The sequence below is a fragment of the Cervus canadensis genome, chromosome 18 (assembly GCF_019320065.1).
Source record: "Cervus canadensis isolate Bull #8, Minnesota chromosome 18, ASM1932006v1, whole genome shotgun sequence".
NCBI lineage: Eukaryota > Metazoa > Chordata > Mammalia > Artiodactyla > Cervidae > Cervus > Cervus canadensis.
Genome location: NC_057403.1, coordinates 18855206 through 18872494, shown reverse-complemented (window position 1 = coordinate 18872494; position 17289 = coordinate 18855206). Strand labels below are relative to the sequence as shown.

Here is a 17289-nt window from a genome sequence, read left to right as displayed (position 1 = left end):
AATTACCTACCTACTGTTTTGGACAAAGACTTCTCAGGTTCTCTCTCCAAAAAATCCTTACCACTTGAGAGCTACCAGTAGTAGCTTTCTGAGACACTGTTTACTTACTTTTCCCCAACTTTTTATTTTGTATTAGGATACAGCCAATTAGCAATGTTGTGACAGTTTCAGGTGAACAAGGAAGAAACTCAGCCATACATCTACATGCGTCCATTCTCCCCCCAGACTCCCCTTCCACCCAGGCTGCCACATAACCTTGAGCAGAGTGCTGTACCATAGTCCTTGTTGGTGATCCATTTTAAATATAGCCGTGTGTATGTGTAGATCCCAAACTCCCTGAATATCCCTTCTATTCTCCAACTGTAAGTTCCTTCCCTAAGTCTGTCTCTTTCTAAGTTTATTTGTATCATTTCAACACTGTTTACTTTCTAAGGCAAGTCAAGGAGGAAACACACACAGCGATTTTTTAAGCAGGGTAAGCTGTCCTTGAAAATCTTTGTCATCATCAATGAACTCTCACCAAGACGCTGTGCAAGTCACTCCTAGAGCTCGAAAGTCGTGTCTTACCTTAGTGTTTCTTCTTAGACTGCGAAGAATATTCCTCCTCCTCGGGTCTTCGTCGGTCTCGTATGGAATGACAGCGTTGTCTCCTTTATAGCCCTGGGATGCCTGATCCTCCTCTTTCTTTCGGATGGGCCCAAGCTCGTCGTCGCTGCCCACGCTGAAGCTGGTTCGGTAACTGGCAAACCTCCCGAGCCGGCTGCATCTCGTCCTGTACAGCACTGGCTTGCTCACGATGGAAACCTTGCGGCCCCGCTCCAAGGAGCTGGTGTCCATTTCGCTGTCGGAACCATTCCCGCTGCCGTTGGACTGGGCTTTGTTGATGTTCCGGATGGTGATGATCTTGCCCTGTGTGCTGTCGTGGGGCACCGAGTATATGTTCTCTTCCTCGTTCCTTGGCTTGACCACAGCGTCCATGGGTTCAGCGTAATCGGAAGGATCGAACCCGTCTGGAGGTAGCCAGGTGCTCGACGAGACAGACTTCCTCTGTCCGTCCCTGTGGGCCTGGTCTACGTAAGACAGGTCCCCCTTGGTGATTTCAAAATGGACGGGAGGCTTTGGCTTGACTGGTGGAGGTACCTTGTTGTTCAGTTTACTCTCAAAGTTGCTCATGATGAAGGACAGCCCATCGTTCCCCTCCAGTTCCATAGAGAGCTTGGAATGGTCTTTGGACAGAGAGGGCAGTGGTGCGTCTTCTCGAAACATGCTGTATGACGGGGTCTCGATGTCCTCCTCGGAGTCCTGCAGGTTGGAGTTGCAGAGTGGGGAGCCTGCCCGGGGGGAGTTAAACACCTCTTCGGTGGTGCTGCAGGCCTCGGCAGCATTGTCGTACATATGCGTAGCCTCAATGATGTTCTTTTTGTCCACCACATCTTTAAAAAAGGGGTGGAAGATCTCAAGTTTATGCTGGGGTTGGCTACAGGGGATACTCGTGAACCTCCCGTCAATTTCTTGAGCAATCTCCTCCCCCTCGGTCAGCTGCTCCCGACTTAAGTCATTATCCAGGACATCAATAGCGCCGTCAGTGAGTGCAACCAGCTGAATGGGGATAATATCCTGCACTTCACAGAGAAAGGCACGTAACATAGCCAAGGAGGCCTTACGTTTGGCTGAGTAAAAAACAATGTACCCATGGACCAATCGGCTTTTTCGGATGCTAAATGAGGAATGGTATGAAAGAATAGACAGTTCGATGCGCTTCTTGTGTAGTCCGATTGGGAGTTCAAGTAAAACAGAGTTGTTGCTTCCACAGTGGGAAGACTTACAGGTTTGAGACTGAAGGACAGGAAAGAGTATGTCGTCTGCACTAAAAGGATCCCCACACATCAGACACATGACAATTCGCAGGTCAACGTCAGCCAGGTCTTTGATGCTGGCGGTAGAACTGACCAGGTTTAAGTTACGCTTGGAGTCCAGGAGACCTTTCAAAACCTGACTGATCTGCTTCTCGTTGATGTTGCGCCCGTAACCGATGCCAGCGGAGGCAGGGTCGAGGAAGACGCACTGGAGCTTGCTGGCCACCTGCTGGCCTTGCTGTATCAGGCTGTGCAGCGTCTCTCCGCTGGTGTCCCCTCTTTTGTTAACCAAGATCAAGGTCAGGGGGAGATGGGCTAAGTGATTATCTCGCCGGCCAAGTGTGGACTCTCTGCTCTTCTCTATACTCTCTACCACATATGACAGAGACTCCTTTGAATTGTAAAGGCAGAGACAACCATGGGGCTGAAACGTTGGAGTCTGGAAAGAGTTCACGGGAAGCCTGACGTTCCCTTCTATTGGCCTCAGGGAGAGCTCATACATTTTCCCGTCTATTACATACTTGTCATCATTTGTACAAAGAGCTCGAATCTCATTGGCCAACTCCCGGGCAAGGCCGTCCTTGCCCAAGATCACCAAGTTGATTCTATCAATGTTGGAGTCGGAGAGTGAATTCTTCTGATTCCGGTCAGATGGTCGGATAAACCGAGAACTAACCAAGTGCTCAATCTTAGCGTCCACGCAGGCGGGGCAGCTAGGACACGTCTCCTTGGTTGGGTGGTACACGAAATGAATGTGCTTTAGAATTAGGGCATCCCGCTCCGCCTGGAGCTTCTGCAACGCTTTAAACCGCTGTTCCTCCCCAAGCACATCCTGGATGACACCCATCTTCTCCTTGCTGGGCTTGGCATCCAGCTCCAGCTCATAAAACAACTCTGAGTATTCCAGCAGCAGCTCCTGAAACTCTTCCTTCGCTTTGTCTATAATCTGCTTTTGGTGTTTGCCATAAATATCCATGTAAACAGATTCCTCTAGCCACTGGTAGAAATCTTCATTCATAATAAAACTGCGGGCCTCTTCCCAAGGCTTGCCAGGAGTGATGAAAGGAGAGGTCTCCAGGTTTTCTTTAAACGCCCTTCTCATCTCGGCTCGTTTCCTTTCGTTCCGCAGCTTCTCTAAGTGGGCCTCGTAGAGCTGCTCTGCAGGGACGGTGTCCATTAAGTCGAAGGGAATCCGCTCATTCTCCATGTTGTCAATGTGGCTGGTGGCATCCCACGGCGTCTCCTCAAGCACAACAAACCACTTCAAGAATTCTGGCTTGGTCTCCAGCAGTTTTTTGGCTTTTATGCAGCTTAGGTGGTCTATTTCATCTAGGTTGGGGATAAGAGCTTCAAAAGCCAAGGGCAGGGCTGCCAGGTACAGCTTCCTCCTGCGCTCAATGTGCTCGTGCTTGAGGCGATGGATGTGCTGGAGAAACAGCTTCTTGGCTTTCTGAGTCCCTTCCAGGTAGACATAGTCCTGGTACTCGGGAGAGGCCTGCATCTTTCGGCTGACGCTCAACCAGTTCTCGTTGTGGTTTTTCACAATGCGACTCACCAGCCACTCATATTTGTCTTTTGCTGTAGCTATCTGTTGGCTCTGCTGCTTGAGCGCTTCAAAGTACGGAATGATTTTTGTCTTTCCCCGACTCTTGTCAATGAGTTGCACTAAGGTGCTGAAAGCTAAGTCCACATTTACATTGGATCTTGCAGAGGTTTCCACAACCTGGAGGTTCTTTTTGCTTAAGGCAAAAGTATGCGCATCTCTAATGTACCGCTCAACACCCTCATCACACTTCGTCAGGACAACCACAATGGGCTTTTTTGTTTTTGCGAGCTGATTGTAGAGATTAGAGACGAACTTGAGCTGGTCATCAAAGTTCCTATTCATGCCCCTGCTAACATCAATGCCAAGAAGAAAACCATCAATCAGCAGCTTTCCATCTGGCATTTGCTTCTGCTCAAAGTCCTGCTCCAGCCCCAGCTGGTCAGTGCAAAAGTACATGAGTTTTTCAGCTGATGCAAGCTTGGTTGCAGCAGCTCTCTTGATATACGGCTGCAGGGTCGTGCTCCGATGAGGTTGAAATGTCTGATCATCAATGAATTCGGTCTGCTCCACAACATGCATCTTACATTCCACACAATCCTCCAGGGAACGGCCAACTTCTCCCCAGTAGAGAAAGTGGTCATTATTGACCACTCGCCCACCAAAGTCACTGGTGCTAAGGACAGAGGTATGGTCCAAATGAAACTCGTCCGCACTCGGGCGCACGAAGCGGTTGCACAAACAAGACTTCCCAATGCCACACTGGCCCTTCTCCTTCTCCGTCCCAGACAATCCCACCACGCTGATGTTGTAGGTGGGAATGCGGACATCTTGCTTTCTTGCCATCATCATCGTCGACACATCCTGCCACAATCCGCCACTTCCAAGATCAGATTAGTGTTTTCCTGTGGACCCAAAGGCTTCCCCACATTATCAGTGGGGGCTGGCTGCCCACGAAGCAAAAGTGTCAGATCTCACAGTGTCTGTATACCAGTACGAGGTCAGTTTTTGCCACTTTTCATCGCCAAATAGCCAACATTTCTTCCTGGATGAGAGAGAGAAGAAAAGAAAACCAATCAGTATCATAATTTTGAACCCAATTTTAATCACCAAACAAGCAAAACCCAATTTTCTTCTTCAACAAATAAATATAGTAAATATCAAATATACCAGGCCTTAAGCTAGGTGAAACTGTAAGAGCAAGTAAACTAAGGCTGACATCTGTGTGCCTTCAGAGAGGTACGGTATCATCGACTGGAGGGAGACACCTCAGGAAGCAATGTGCTGAGGACCAAAACAAGGGCCTGTATGCTCCGCGGAGAGATGGCTGACTCCAGGGCTAGGGGAGGAGTGCACAATATGAGCCTGTAACAACCTGTTGTACTAGGAGGGAAGGAAGTGCTTGAAAGGATGATAGGGTACCTCACCAGGACACAGGAACCGGTCTGAAGGGGCACCGACTGGTCAAATCTGGGACACTCTGGACACCAAAATGATTAAGTACAGAAATGAATTACAATCCACTGCAAAAAATAGGAACTTGGGTTCATACTACTGCATCAGACAGTTATCACTTAACACTAATCTAGGGGGGAAATTTTGATTAGGAGCAGGATTTTGTACAGAAGTGAGGATTCTCCTGACAGACTACTTAAAAGATGCAAAGGGAAGAAGAAAAACAAATGCTAATTATACGGTGGAGATAGTGGTCAACACTCTGAGAGTAGTGAAAACGATCACCATCAAAGAGGCCAGGAGGACACCAGGGGCCTCCAGATGTGACACCCCTGGAGGACACAACATCCCCACGCAGTGTGATGGCCTGAGTGCCTTGCACCTCTGCCTTGTCACCAGGAAACGCCAGACAAGCACAAAATGAGCAAGATTCTATTAAGGTGATGGTGGTGGTGGGGGGGTCCTGTTTAAAAAAAAAATCAGTGTCATACTAGACAAAGAATGGCTTTGTAAAGAAATATTCCAGACAAAAGGAGGCTACAGAGGCATTATAAGTAAGTGCGACTATCAAATCCTAAACTGAACTCTATATGGGTTGGGGGTGGAGGGGCTGGAGGAGGAAGGCTACACAGCACATCATTAGATCTATTAATGACACTATACTATGACTAGAATTAGATAAAAAGTATTTTATCAGTGTAAATTTATGCAGTTTATAACTATCACATGAGAGAAGAGCCCTTTTCTTAGGAAATGCACACTGAAGTATTAAGAGGGAAAAGACCATAATGGTCATGACTGGTTCAAAAAAAATTACATCTATATATTGAGAAAGAATAATGCAAATGAAGTAAAATATTAACAATAGGTGAATCTGAGTAAAATGCACAGGATATTTCTTTGTATTGTTTTCATTTTTTAAAGTTTGTAATTATTTCTAAATAAAAAGCTAAAAAAAAAAAAAAAAAGCGGGGGGTGTGTGTGTGTGTGTGTGAATATGGGGCTTGTTTCCCTGACAAGAACATAAACTCTGTGAGGACAGAACCCATCACCCTGCCTTGTTCACTTCTGTGTCTGCAGGCTATGATGTCATGTTTGACACAAATATTTACTAAAGGAATGAATTAATGAATTGACTGAATTCAAATAATTCAATTCAAATAATTAATTGAATTAATGAATGACTCTTAGAGCATATTAAAGAGCCCCCAAACTCAGCCTTTTAGACTTAGGAAAGCCTTGCTGTAGGAAGTTCCACCTCAGGAGAGATGTGGAGGGGATGAGATGTGCAGAGACTCCTCTCTCCCCAGAAAAGGGCGCAGCCCACGGGAGAATCAAGTGAAACAGAGCATGTGGGGGGGATGGGGGAGATGCATTAGTAGGTAAGCAGGGACCAGATGAAGCCACTTTCAAAGAGCTCCGATTCTTCCCCAAAGGCTACGGGAAGCCACAGAGTGTGGCTGAGAAGTGGCACCTTAAAGGACCTAAAGGCTGAAGAGTTGAAGTAACGAAAAGTTATGATAATGTCTTATGAAGTCTTCAGCAACCTTCCAGCTGAACTAAGGAAAATGCGTAATCTTTGGCCGCCTCTACATAAATGGTTTTCTGGCTGCTACAGTTTACACCGCACCGCAGTCTACTTACACAGGTAAATAGGACTGTGTAACTGCCAAACCTGTAGCCAAAGAAAGTCTCCTGAGACATTCCCAAAGAGAAGATCTTAAGATAAACAGAGCAATCTTCTTTTGAATCTCATTTATGCTTGGTAGGAACCCAGCATTTCTACAACCTTAATATACTAATGTGAACCTGTCTCACAAGAAATGCCACAGGAAGTCAGACCACCACATGTTACTCTGACTGATACAAGGGAGTAACAAATGGGACAGCAGCTGGCCCCTGTGATGATAACTTTGAAAGGTCAAAGACCTTTCCCAAACATCCACGGCTTCCTTTGATAAACCAGAAAGTCAAGCCCGCTATTGGAGACAAAATGTTGCTAGATGGTATGTAAAAACTGACCATTTTCAAAAGAGAAATTTCAGAGCCTGTAAGCAACAGCCTCCAGATAACCTAATGGCCTGCTCCTATAAAAGCTGAGCGCCAGACTTCAGCAGGAACAAGTACAGTAGCTTTGGGAAAGAGAAAAATCCTGTCTCCCCACCCTCCACTTCCCTGGGTGATTGTTTACATAGGTAAAATTATAAGATGCTTATGAATATCTAACGCATGTTTACATACATCTCTGAAATACCTGAAAAGGAAAGATTTGTACAAAATTAAACTGCTTTTTGCACATTACTCAGTAGCACACATAATGAGGAGAGTCAGGTAGGAAAGCTGACGGAAGTTTAAAGAAGGCAAGGGTGCTCCCCTACGAGAGCCTTTCTCTAGAATCCCTCACCTCAGGGTCTGGCAGGACCCAAGGTCACCCACTTGACCAATCGTGAAATGCAACTTGGGGACACGGGTCCTACTTCAGGCAAATGCTACATGCAGCTGGCAAATCATCCCACTTACCTTCTGGAAAGTGGGTTGAATAATCATCTCAGGAAAACGAAACCACAACCTGCTTGTAAACCTCAAGAAATAAAGACAGTGGCTCAATTCTGAACTAAATTAAAAAGTAGAGTCCATTCAACGCCCTGTCACTTAACAATTTTTTAATGGCAGGATTTCTATTTAGTCCATTCAAGTCAAAGTCTCAGTTATCTGAATGATGCTAAAGAAAACACTCTCAACTCTCAAGAATGTAGCAACTGCTATTTTAAACCCAGAATGCTGCTGGCTAAACTAAAAAAGCTGTAAGAAATGAGAATTAGCTGGCATAGGTGTGGTTAATTTTTGGACATCTGGTACCTTTCCACTTGTTAGAAACCTAATAGTTTCCCTGGTCTAAGTATACTCTTCTTACACGTCTGTCTTTGATGTCTGGATAATGCAGTTTTACTAGTTCCTCAATTGGACTGAATTACACGGTAAACAAAGACTGTTATAAATCTAAAAACGTCTCAACACTTGGTTTAAAGGAAATAACCTTAAGTGCCTGGTCACAAACACGTTCAACTTTTCTAAGAGGTGGGTAAAAAGAATTAGCTGAGTCACTAAATTTAATGATCTGAAGACCACAAAGAAAAAGTAGAAGACGGGGTATGTTCAAGACTTCACAATGTCTTCAGAGTTTAAATCTGATGGGAACCAGTGTTCTTCGTGGGCAACTAAGCTACTCAAACAGCACAATTTGAACACCCATTCTAATAATTTGCCAATACTAATCCTTTCAAAACTGAAGAGTTAACAGCAGAGGAGGAAAAAAATATTCCTTTAAACAGTAACTCCTTTTATCTTTAAGCTTTACTGAGCTACTTGTATTGGAAAAATAAAAACACAGAACCTAACATTTAGCTTCACATAGGTCAACTACTTCAGAAAGGAAAACACTCCAGAAGAATTCCCAATTCTTTGTCACAAATATATGCTGAACTAAAACATAATGCCAACTTCTGAGAACTCTTTTAGAACCTGTCACCAAGCTTCCGGCGTTGTTTATGTGACTTGTTCAACCAAGACACTAGCTCCCCAAAGAGCACCTCAACTGGAAGGTGAGAGGAGGGTGTTCTCATTTTTAACACCGCTACAGAACACCCAGGGCAAGAAGTGGTAACATTCCCAAGATAGTACACATTTCACAGGACACAGAAATGCCAGCGAGCCAGCATTACCATGGCTGCTGAAGTTCATACTGTCAACAGCTCTGCCGACCAGTGTCTGCTTCACCCTCCCATCCCCGACCCCCCACCCAAGAGGAAGTGTTTCTTGCTCTGTAATCTGGAACGCCCTGTAAGACACAGATCTACCAGCACTATTCACAACCAAAACTACTCTCTCTACCTATGAGAAGAACAGAGAGGCATTTCATTTCAAACAACCATATACCGAACACCACCAAAACTAATAATACAACACTGTATAATAATTATACGTTATACGATAATATAAGGAAATAATTTCACAGTGCGACACTAGCAAAGGAAGCAAAATCTTTGTTACCACAAGTTTTCTTAGTTCCAATAGGAGAAAGGATTGGAAATACACATTGTAATCTAACAGAAAGCAGAGCATTTTCTAAATGTCCTCAATACCTCATACTTCTCACCACGTTAAATTTCTGAATGGATTTTCAAAGCTATGAATTACCATCAGCAGCTGGTTAAAATGTCTGCATGAAGGAGGTTCATCCTCAACGGTAAGGCTCATCACTCCACAGAGGGGAGAGGGAGAACCAAACGCGGGGATCTAACCAGGAAGCATTTTCCCCATAAGAGAAATTCCTCAAGGAGAATTTTTTTCCAATCAGGCCAGAAAGGATGCACTATAAAAACTCCAGTAACAAGAAAACACTACTCTCTGTCTCACTGAGCCACTGAATTGAAACAAAATAATCTTTAAAAACCCAGTGTTTTCTATTTTCATATTATTAAATGCTAAAGTAAAATTTCTTAATGTTTTACTTGGGTTCTTCTTTACAAAAAGAAATTAAAAGAGTCCAAAGGTCCTCGTTTATTCAATTCATTCATCTGTGAAATCCAGATAAATTTACAGAACCTTAAAGCTAGTGATGTGCACAAATAATGTATCAGAGTATTTAACTATAAATAGGAATTATCATCCTATGAACCTGACAACAAAATACAGACCACCAGAGTGAGTCTTCATTTCCTCTGTGTGATTTCTGTCAAAACCTGAAGTAATGCCCTTTTCTTTACTGCAGAAATGTCTTGAAATGACTACATCAAACTCAACAAGCACAACATAGTCTTTAAGGCTGAATAAAAGAGAAAGGTAGGCCATTTGATGGCCCCAGTTACAGAGCAGCTAAATTCTCTTCTTCCTTCATAATATTTCAGAGACCTTAACCATTTTTTTTTATTACTGTAGTCTCTAGTTCTTAGAATTGAGAACCTAACTGTCTACCAACCAAATCAAATACATACTTACATCTAAGACAATGTGATGAAACAAAATGGAAAAAGGGCACTGCACTTGAAGTTGGGAATCTAATAATTTATTAGAGACACAGTATTTTTAAACTTAAAAAATAACTAGACCACAGACAATAAATGGCATAGACCACTTCCGCGGATCCAGGGAAAGGAGAGGAGATCATTCAGATCTGGGGTAGACTGGGAATGGTGTCAGAGCAGAAGTAAAATCTGAACTGGGACAGAAAAGACTGGCGGGGCTGTGAGAGACAGCCCAGGTGTTCTAAAGACGTGAAGGGCATGAACGATGGTGACCAAAACAGACATACTGTCTGCACAGAGTCCTCCAAGCACGGCAGGTAGAAAAAGGGCAGCAGGGCTCAGACAACGGACAGACTGTATTTTCACCTGTGAGCATCTAACATGAAAATAATCTTTTATTCCACCAGTGTGATTTATTGTTGGTAACACTGCTACCTCAACTCCTCACCCAACGAATCAACACAGTCTAAGGAACTGATCATCTTACCAATACATGAAAGAAAACATCATTTGAAATAGGCGATTATATTTCTACCGTTCAGGACAATGCAAATTAAAATAGTATGATGGGGAAGGGGCAGAAAGCCACAGATTTACAAAGGAAGCAGAGCACACACTAGCCCAGAACAGTGCGGTGGTGCTCCCTGTCTACAGGCTCCAAGGCCTCTGGCTGCACTGGCTAGACACTACACCTGGGTAGTAAAGGGGAGGATTTCCTCACCTCAAGCCATCTGGCCCCAGGGTTCTGGGTACAGATCTCTGAAATGGGTCATCTGCACCTTTGGAAAGACTAAGTTAAGTGTTTCAACAATCTGGTCTTGAAACATGTAATCTCATACAACAGATGGGCTACTCTTGGACACTGGGATGCATGTGCACTCAGCTCTTCCTATGCCCCATGCAAACGCCACGGACAGCACTCTCCAGAGAGCGCAATGCAGAAAATACAAACGGATCAGAAACGATTTTCAAGGATTGATGATTCAGATGTCTGTGTTGAAAATAATCTGGCCCAAAGTTAATTTTTTGAAGAACAGCTATGAAAGATTCTCTGACGTTACATATATAATTTTTTACCAATATCCCTTAATGATCCTCTTGACTCATTTCCCCCCACAAACCCTGGTAAAGATAGCTCCATGTTCCAGGGTAGAAAAACATAGCTGTGCTATCTTACCATCAGAGCCGGCCCACACAGAATAAAGCAAATAGCCCATTTTCCACCATGACACAGTTCTCATGCAGAATTCTACAAGCTGGTCCCCAAAGAAACAAAATTTCTAAGCCAAGTTATTCACAGGATGAAATCAAATTCCTCTGATGAATGAAGGGAGTTGCTTTCAGCAAAAGCACTTCCTTAAACTTTATCCTCAGCAGCTTTCTCTCAGGTAATTCTGGAGTTCTGATCAGGCTCTGATCAAAGCCACTATAAACAAAGGCAAAACCAAAGGCTGAGAAACTCTTCTCACTGATGCAGCACAGTTTCTCCCAGTTACCTACATTAACAACAACAACAACTTCTAATAACCTGCAAAACTACTCCATGCCAAAGGAAATGTAACACCGAGACCAAATGGAAACTGAGATCACTCGAGCCCACCTTGGTATCACAGCCTATCTACCATTATAATAAAGTGAGCTGAGATTCTTACCAAACCAAGACACAAAAATACAGCCATGTCTTACTTTTGAATTCCCTGGTATTCATGTCAATTTTACATTTAGATTTTGAAACAGTAAAGTTATAAATTTATCTCAACAATTGCTTCTGAGCACTTCTGATCTATTCAGTTAAAAAATAAAACTCAGCAGAAAAAAAAAAAGTTTTTTCAAGGAACATTCTCCATAAAAACTTATCTGAATATACAAGAGTGGAGGCGCCATCCAGCCAAATGTGTCTTGCTGAGGGAGAAACAGGCATTTCTTCAACTGGGGAAAATAGGTCGAATTATCCAAGTCCAACAGTAAGCGTCAGTAGTCAATACCCCTGGTGGCAGTTTTAGACGACAGGATTTCAGCCCATTATTTCTAATTATTCCTCGCTACTTATTTGCATGACTCTATAAACTGCCAGTCCTAAAATAGACCACTGCTAGTAATAAGTTATGCACATGTATAAACTTTTAAAATAAGAACAGTTGGTTTTATTATTGTTATTTATTTTTATCTTCTGTACTGAAGATAAGAACAATGGTCACAAAGACACAGAAAAGAAGAACTTCTAAATCCACTAAACTTTAGTAGGGAACAAAGAATTCAGTTTAAAAAAACTTATTTAGGACTCACACTAACAAAACCAATACTTATATTTCTCCTTCCCATTTTCTAGGAGCTTCGGTTACTTATATACTTGCCTTGTTTCAAAACACTGTTAAAAGCAGAGGTCTGAGAGAAATGGAAAATGAACAGTTAACAAGACAGAATATGGGAAGGAGCCTGGAATTAGCACAAAAATCATGCCTTAGGCTCAAAGTCATCATTTTTGAAAATCTTCTAAATTGAGGTATTTATCCCAATTGTCTAGAGGTGATGGACTTACGAATTAATATAACACAAAATGATTTTTTAAATGAAAAAATGTTACATGTAGGCACAATTAACAAACAGGCATTATGAAAAACATTATTTCTTACTTGAATACTTATCACCTCACTATTTAAGGCTAGGAAAGGAGGTGTGATAGAAAAAGGGCACGAATGGAGCTTCTATTTCCTCACCTGGGTTGGTTACATGGGTAAGGCATTCACTTCACAACTGTTCAAACTGCACATGCTTTATACAGTTTTCTTTACAGTCTTTTTTCTTTTTACAAAAGGATATAGTTCGGAGAAATGAAGAAACACAGGCTCACAGAGCTAGCAAGTAGAGCTGGAATCTGAAGCCGGCCCTCTCTCCACCACTGGGATGCATTCTCTCCCTTCTACACTAGGCCTCTGCCTGGGGTCCTGTCAAACAGGTGACTCTAATCCTCGGGTATCAATGAGAAGAAGGGTTGAGGAGCAAGTGCCCTGGAGGGCCCCAGATGCAACTGGCAGTTCTTCAGGGCCATGGAGAAGGCTGAACAGGTGGAACATCAGACCTCCCAGCATTTAAGCAGAGCAGCTCAATTTGATCTACTTTATATGCTTAGATTCCACATAAAAAGGAAAAAATTTTTCAAATTCTATAATTGTTTTTTTTTTTTTTTTAAAAAAAGCTCAAAAAACTTCATGGTTCAAAAGTCAATCTAATGATCAGACATTTGGTGGTCTAATTCCCAAGATTCTACCAAAGAAACACGGGTCAAAAAGAGTCTCTTGCCTGTCTGTCCCCAGGCTCCTTTTTTGAAACTCTCACTCAGGAAACAGGCAGAGGAGTGACTACTGACACACAGAGAAAGGAAATAACGTGGCTGGTAAGGGATGCAGCCTCGTCTGACAGGCCCAGGTCTGCCACCTCCCGCACCCCCAAATCCCCACGCCCAGGCCTGTCTCCCGACTCTACCACACTGTCCTGGCCAAAGACCCAGAACGGAGAGCACAGAAGGCAGGGACGGTGGGAGAGGTGGGGGCAAACCTGTCTGGTGGGCCCTGTCACAATAAGGAGAGCCTGGACTTCCTCCTCTGAGGAAGCCCCCGGATTCTGAGCAAGAACGGCACAGCCAGTGCAGGCTGAAAGGGGGAATTCTGAAAGCAATCTTTGTACTCGCTGCCTCCCTCCATGTCTCTCTCTCTGCTATTTTACCCTCACTCACCCTACTGGGTAAATGCTTTCCGTGTAAAGGCCACTTCAAACCTGGTCGTAATAAGCACCATGAAAAACAACTCCTTACGATGGAATTGCTGACACAGTAGCGGTGTGAGACACCCCTTTGAAAAGCCTTGTCAGGGCCCAGTCTTTGTAATTTAGTGGTGGCTCACAGGAAGTGCCTGAGAGCCAGATTCTTTCTGACTGTGCTCAAGGCCATAATTTCCTTCCCATACTTAAGCTGATGACCCTGTGTCTCACTGTCAAGGAAGCTGGCCAAGGGGAAAGGGCAGATAAATAAGAAGCAAAATCTGAAGAAAACTGGCCAAAAAAAATTCCTAAGATTCTTCTCGGGATTAACAACTAAGAGGACATCTAGATGAACTGATCTGTGCAGAGCTGCAGACAGCTGGCAGCCGACTCCTTCAGGTAACAGATGCGGAAGCTGAAGACGAAAAGGGAAGTCACCGGGGCTGCGGTCAGCCCAGCTCCAGGCGAGGCCTCCCTGACCTCACCCCTAGCCCAGGGCTGTTTCTACACACCGCTCTCTGCCATGGGCGGGTTAATCAAATCCTAGAATCAAGAGGATCACAAAGGGGACAAGAAGGAGCGTCCCCCAGTCAGTACGGCGGCCTACAGCCTCTGCCCCCACCGCAGCTATCCTCTCAGGAGCTTCTGCTGGGTGCTCCACACAGCACCTGTTACTTCAAGATAAACGTCAGACTCTCAAAGTAACATGTCCTGCTGGGGAGTTCAAAAATAAGAGAACATTGTGGTCATATGAGGAATATAATAAACGGCATTTTCTATAAAATGCTAGCTTCATGATTTTCCCTTAGATAACACATCAGACTAGTACCTAGTTCCTCCTTATCAACCACCATTCCTTGAAAGCCCGTGGCCAGTAACTTTCATGAAAGCCAATGAGTCATCTCTAACCAGCGCTGCAGCCTTCAGACTTCAGAAGGAAAACAGGTCCAGCCTACTCTTCCATGACGGCTGTCCTACCTACAAGAGGAAGTCACCTGACCTCATGGATTTGGCTGCTACTCAGAAAACCATGTCTCTGAGTTCAGATTATCAAAACCATACTCACATGAGGTGACGCTACACCCTTCTCAGCTAGCTGTGCACAGAAGGCTCCCGCTGTTCCATCCCAGCATGAACCTGTGGGTGCCCCCTCCCCGACTTCACCTCCCACTCCCCAGGTTACACGTGGCCCTGGGAACACAGCACAGCTACTCTCTTTGGACAAGTCTTAAAACCGATGTACAACAAATAGCTACTGATTTTTAACTCACACTTGGAAAAACGGAATAGAAAAATATAGCTACATTTTACAATCTATCAGTAAACTGACTTTAACTACCGACAGCACCAGCTATGTTTAAACGAAACCATTTATACTATGGCTATGTGACTCCTACGACTGGTAGGAGGGAGAGGGTGTGGTGATTAGATGTGACTTAGCTCAGCTCCTTCACTTTCAGTATTCACGGGGCTTTCTTCCCAAATCCTCAGACTGCTCACTTGCTCCTGAAATTCAACTGTTATTTCAACTTTCTGCTCAGAAACCCACCTCATTAAAAGAGCCTGTCAAAGGCTTAATTTTGTTGTCCACAACAGGATGGTCCCTCTGGCTACCAACTCCCCTTAACAGCATAGGAATCAGTAGGTACACTTATATACAACTTGTTTCTGCCAAAATGCTCTGTCAAATACATCAACCAGTCAGCTTTCCTCATCAAGGACATCCCGAGTTACACTTGGATGAAGAGATGATACACACTTTTCTGAGTCCTTTTTGTCCAGTGAAGAATCTTACACAAGAGTATGGTGGGACTTCTCTTGCTGTTGTCTTTTTTGGGGGGGTGGGGGCGCTGGGGGTGGGAAGGGGGTTGTGATAACTTAGTCCTTGAATTCATATATTCCTCCACTGTCTTATTTAAAACATAAGAGCAGACCATTTCAAAGATGATGATTCAAATTTATGTATCACGGTTTGTCAAGTCTTATAGTAACATGAGTTAAAAAAAATTTTTTTTTAAGCTACTGAATGCCATTTTCCATACTATTAACAAAAGCTCAACTCAACCAGCTGAATCATGAGAGCTAACAGTCTAGTCAGAAGCAATCAAAAGGCAATTGAGCTTTAAAGGTATATGTTCCACATTCCACACAGTCAAGGCTGTAGTGAGCTGATGGCCTGGACAGGGCTAGGATGTGTTCAACATAGCCTTCTCACACCCTTTCTCATTCCCCCTCCAATGCCCGTATTTCTACAGGCGCAAACCTTACTCTATAATCTAATACAGTAAGGCCAATGTTGTCTGGAGTCGCAAAGTTTGATATGTGCTTGCTTCTAATTAAAGATCATTCAATTTTAAGAACTTAATAAAAAGGCCATAAACCTGTATCACTCCACAAGAATGCCAAGAATGCTAAGTACCTAAATAATACTCTTCCAAAGTGGCCTTTATAAAGAGCTGCCTCTCCTACTTTGCCAACTACCATGTCAGGAGGCAGAAACATTCCTACCTATCACGGGCTACTCAACTGCATTCGAAACAGCAGAGGCAAGCGAAAGGCCTTCTGCCAGTAACCAGAGACGCTCAAATTCCTACGGCGACAAGTGCTAGTACACACACTCTTTAAAGTCGTAAAATCAAAGTTTAGAAAACCACCTACCAAAAAAAAAAAAGAGAAAGAAAACCACCTACCATGCCTGCAAATGATTCAGAAGAATTCTGAGAAAGGTAATATCAACATTTTAGTGGTAGAACACTTGGAGAGTAGCCACGCAGCCTGGACTTTCTCCCCAACTAGGTCATTAAATCTCACAGAACGGAGGGGAGGCGCACACAGATACGAGCGAGTTAAATGGCATCTCACAACCAAGCTATCTTGACAGCTTTCGTCCGTCAGCAGGCTCACTGGACAATGATGTTCTTCAAGGAGACAGGTAGGTCTCTAGCGGCAAATGATAACCTGAGTGCATGCAATTATAATCAGACTGATAACAATCAATCCCTACCCTTGGAACAGACACTCAAATTCAACAGCTGAGAAAGAAAACATACCCGCCGGCAGGGAAGCTAGATCCCCACAGCCTCAAGTGCCCTTCCCATTCTACTGCTCTCTGCAACCCCGTACTCCATAGAGCAGGAGATTACCTTTTTAAGGGTACGGATCTGTCCCTGCTGACCTCCTGCTTACAACCCCTCACACGTCTCTCCCCCCTTCTAATAAAACCCCAAAGTCTTACCCATCCCTGTGGGATCTCATCCCTGCCATTCTAGTTCTTTCTCACTAGACTCTAACTACTGTGGCCTTGATTTAGTTCCCGAGATGCCCCTATTCACTTCTTCAATCACTCAACAAAAAAATACTGAGCCTTGTCCAGGTTTGATGCATGAGACAGGCGCTCAGGGCGCTCAGAGCTGGTGCACTGGGATGACCCTGAGGGATGGGATGGGGAGGGAGGTGGGAGGGGGGTTCAGGATGAGGAACACATGTACACCCATGGCTGATTCATGTGAATGTATAGCAAAAACCACCACAATACTGTAAAGTAATTAGCCTCCAATTAAAATAAATAAATTAAAAAAAAAAAATACTGAGTCTTTGTCAATTACCTACTATTGTGCCAGGCACTACATTAGGCACTAGGGATATAGCAATGAAC

The 17289-nt window shown here is 43.9% G+C and overlaps 1 protein-coding gene across 2 annotated transcripts in view; it reads right to left on the bottom strand.

Moving 5' to 3' along the window:
- The window catches only part of ARHGAP35 (Rho GTPase activating protein 35), a 114198-nt gene that overhangs the window by 70667 nt on the left and 26242 nt on the right, over positions 1–17289 (bottom strand). For both annotated transcript variants that reach the window (XM_043437944.1, XM_043437943.1), the window contains one exon: positions 568–4444. In XM_043437944.1, the coding sequence (XP_043293879.1) occupies positions 568–4251 (3684 nt within the window). In that variant the 5' untranslated portion in view covers positions 4252–4444. The remainder of the gene's footprint in view (positions 1–567; positions 4445–17289) is intronic.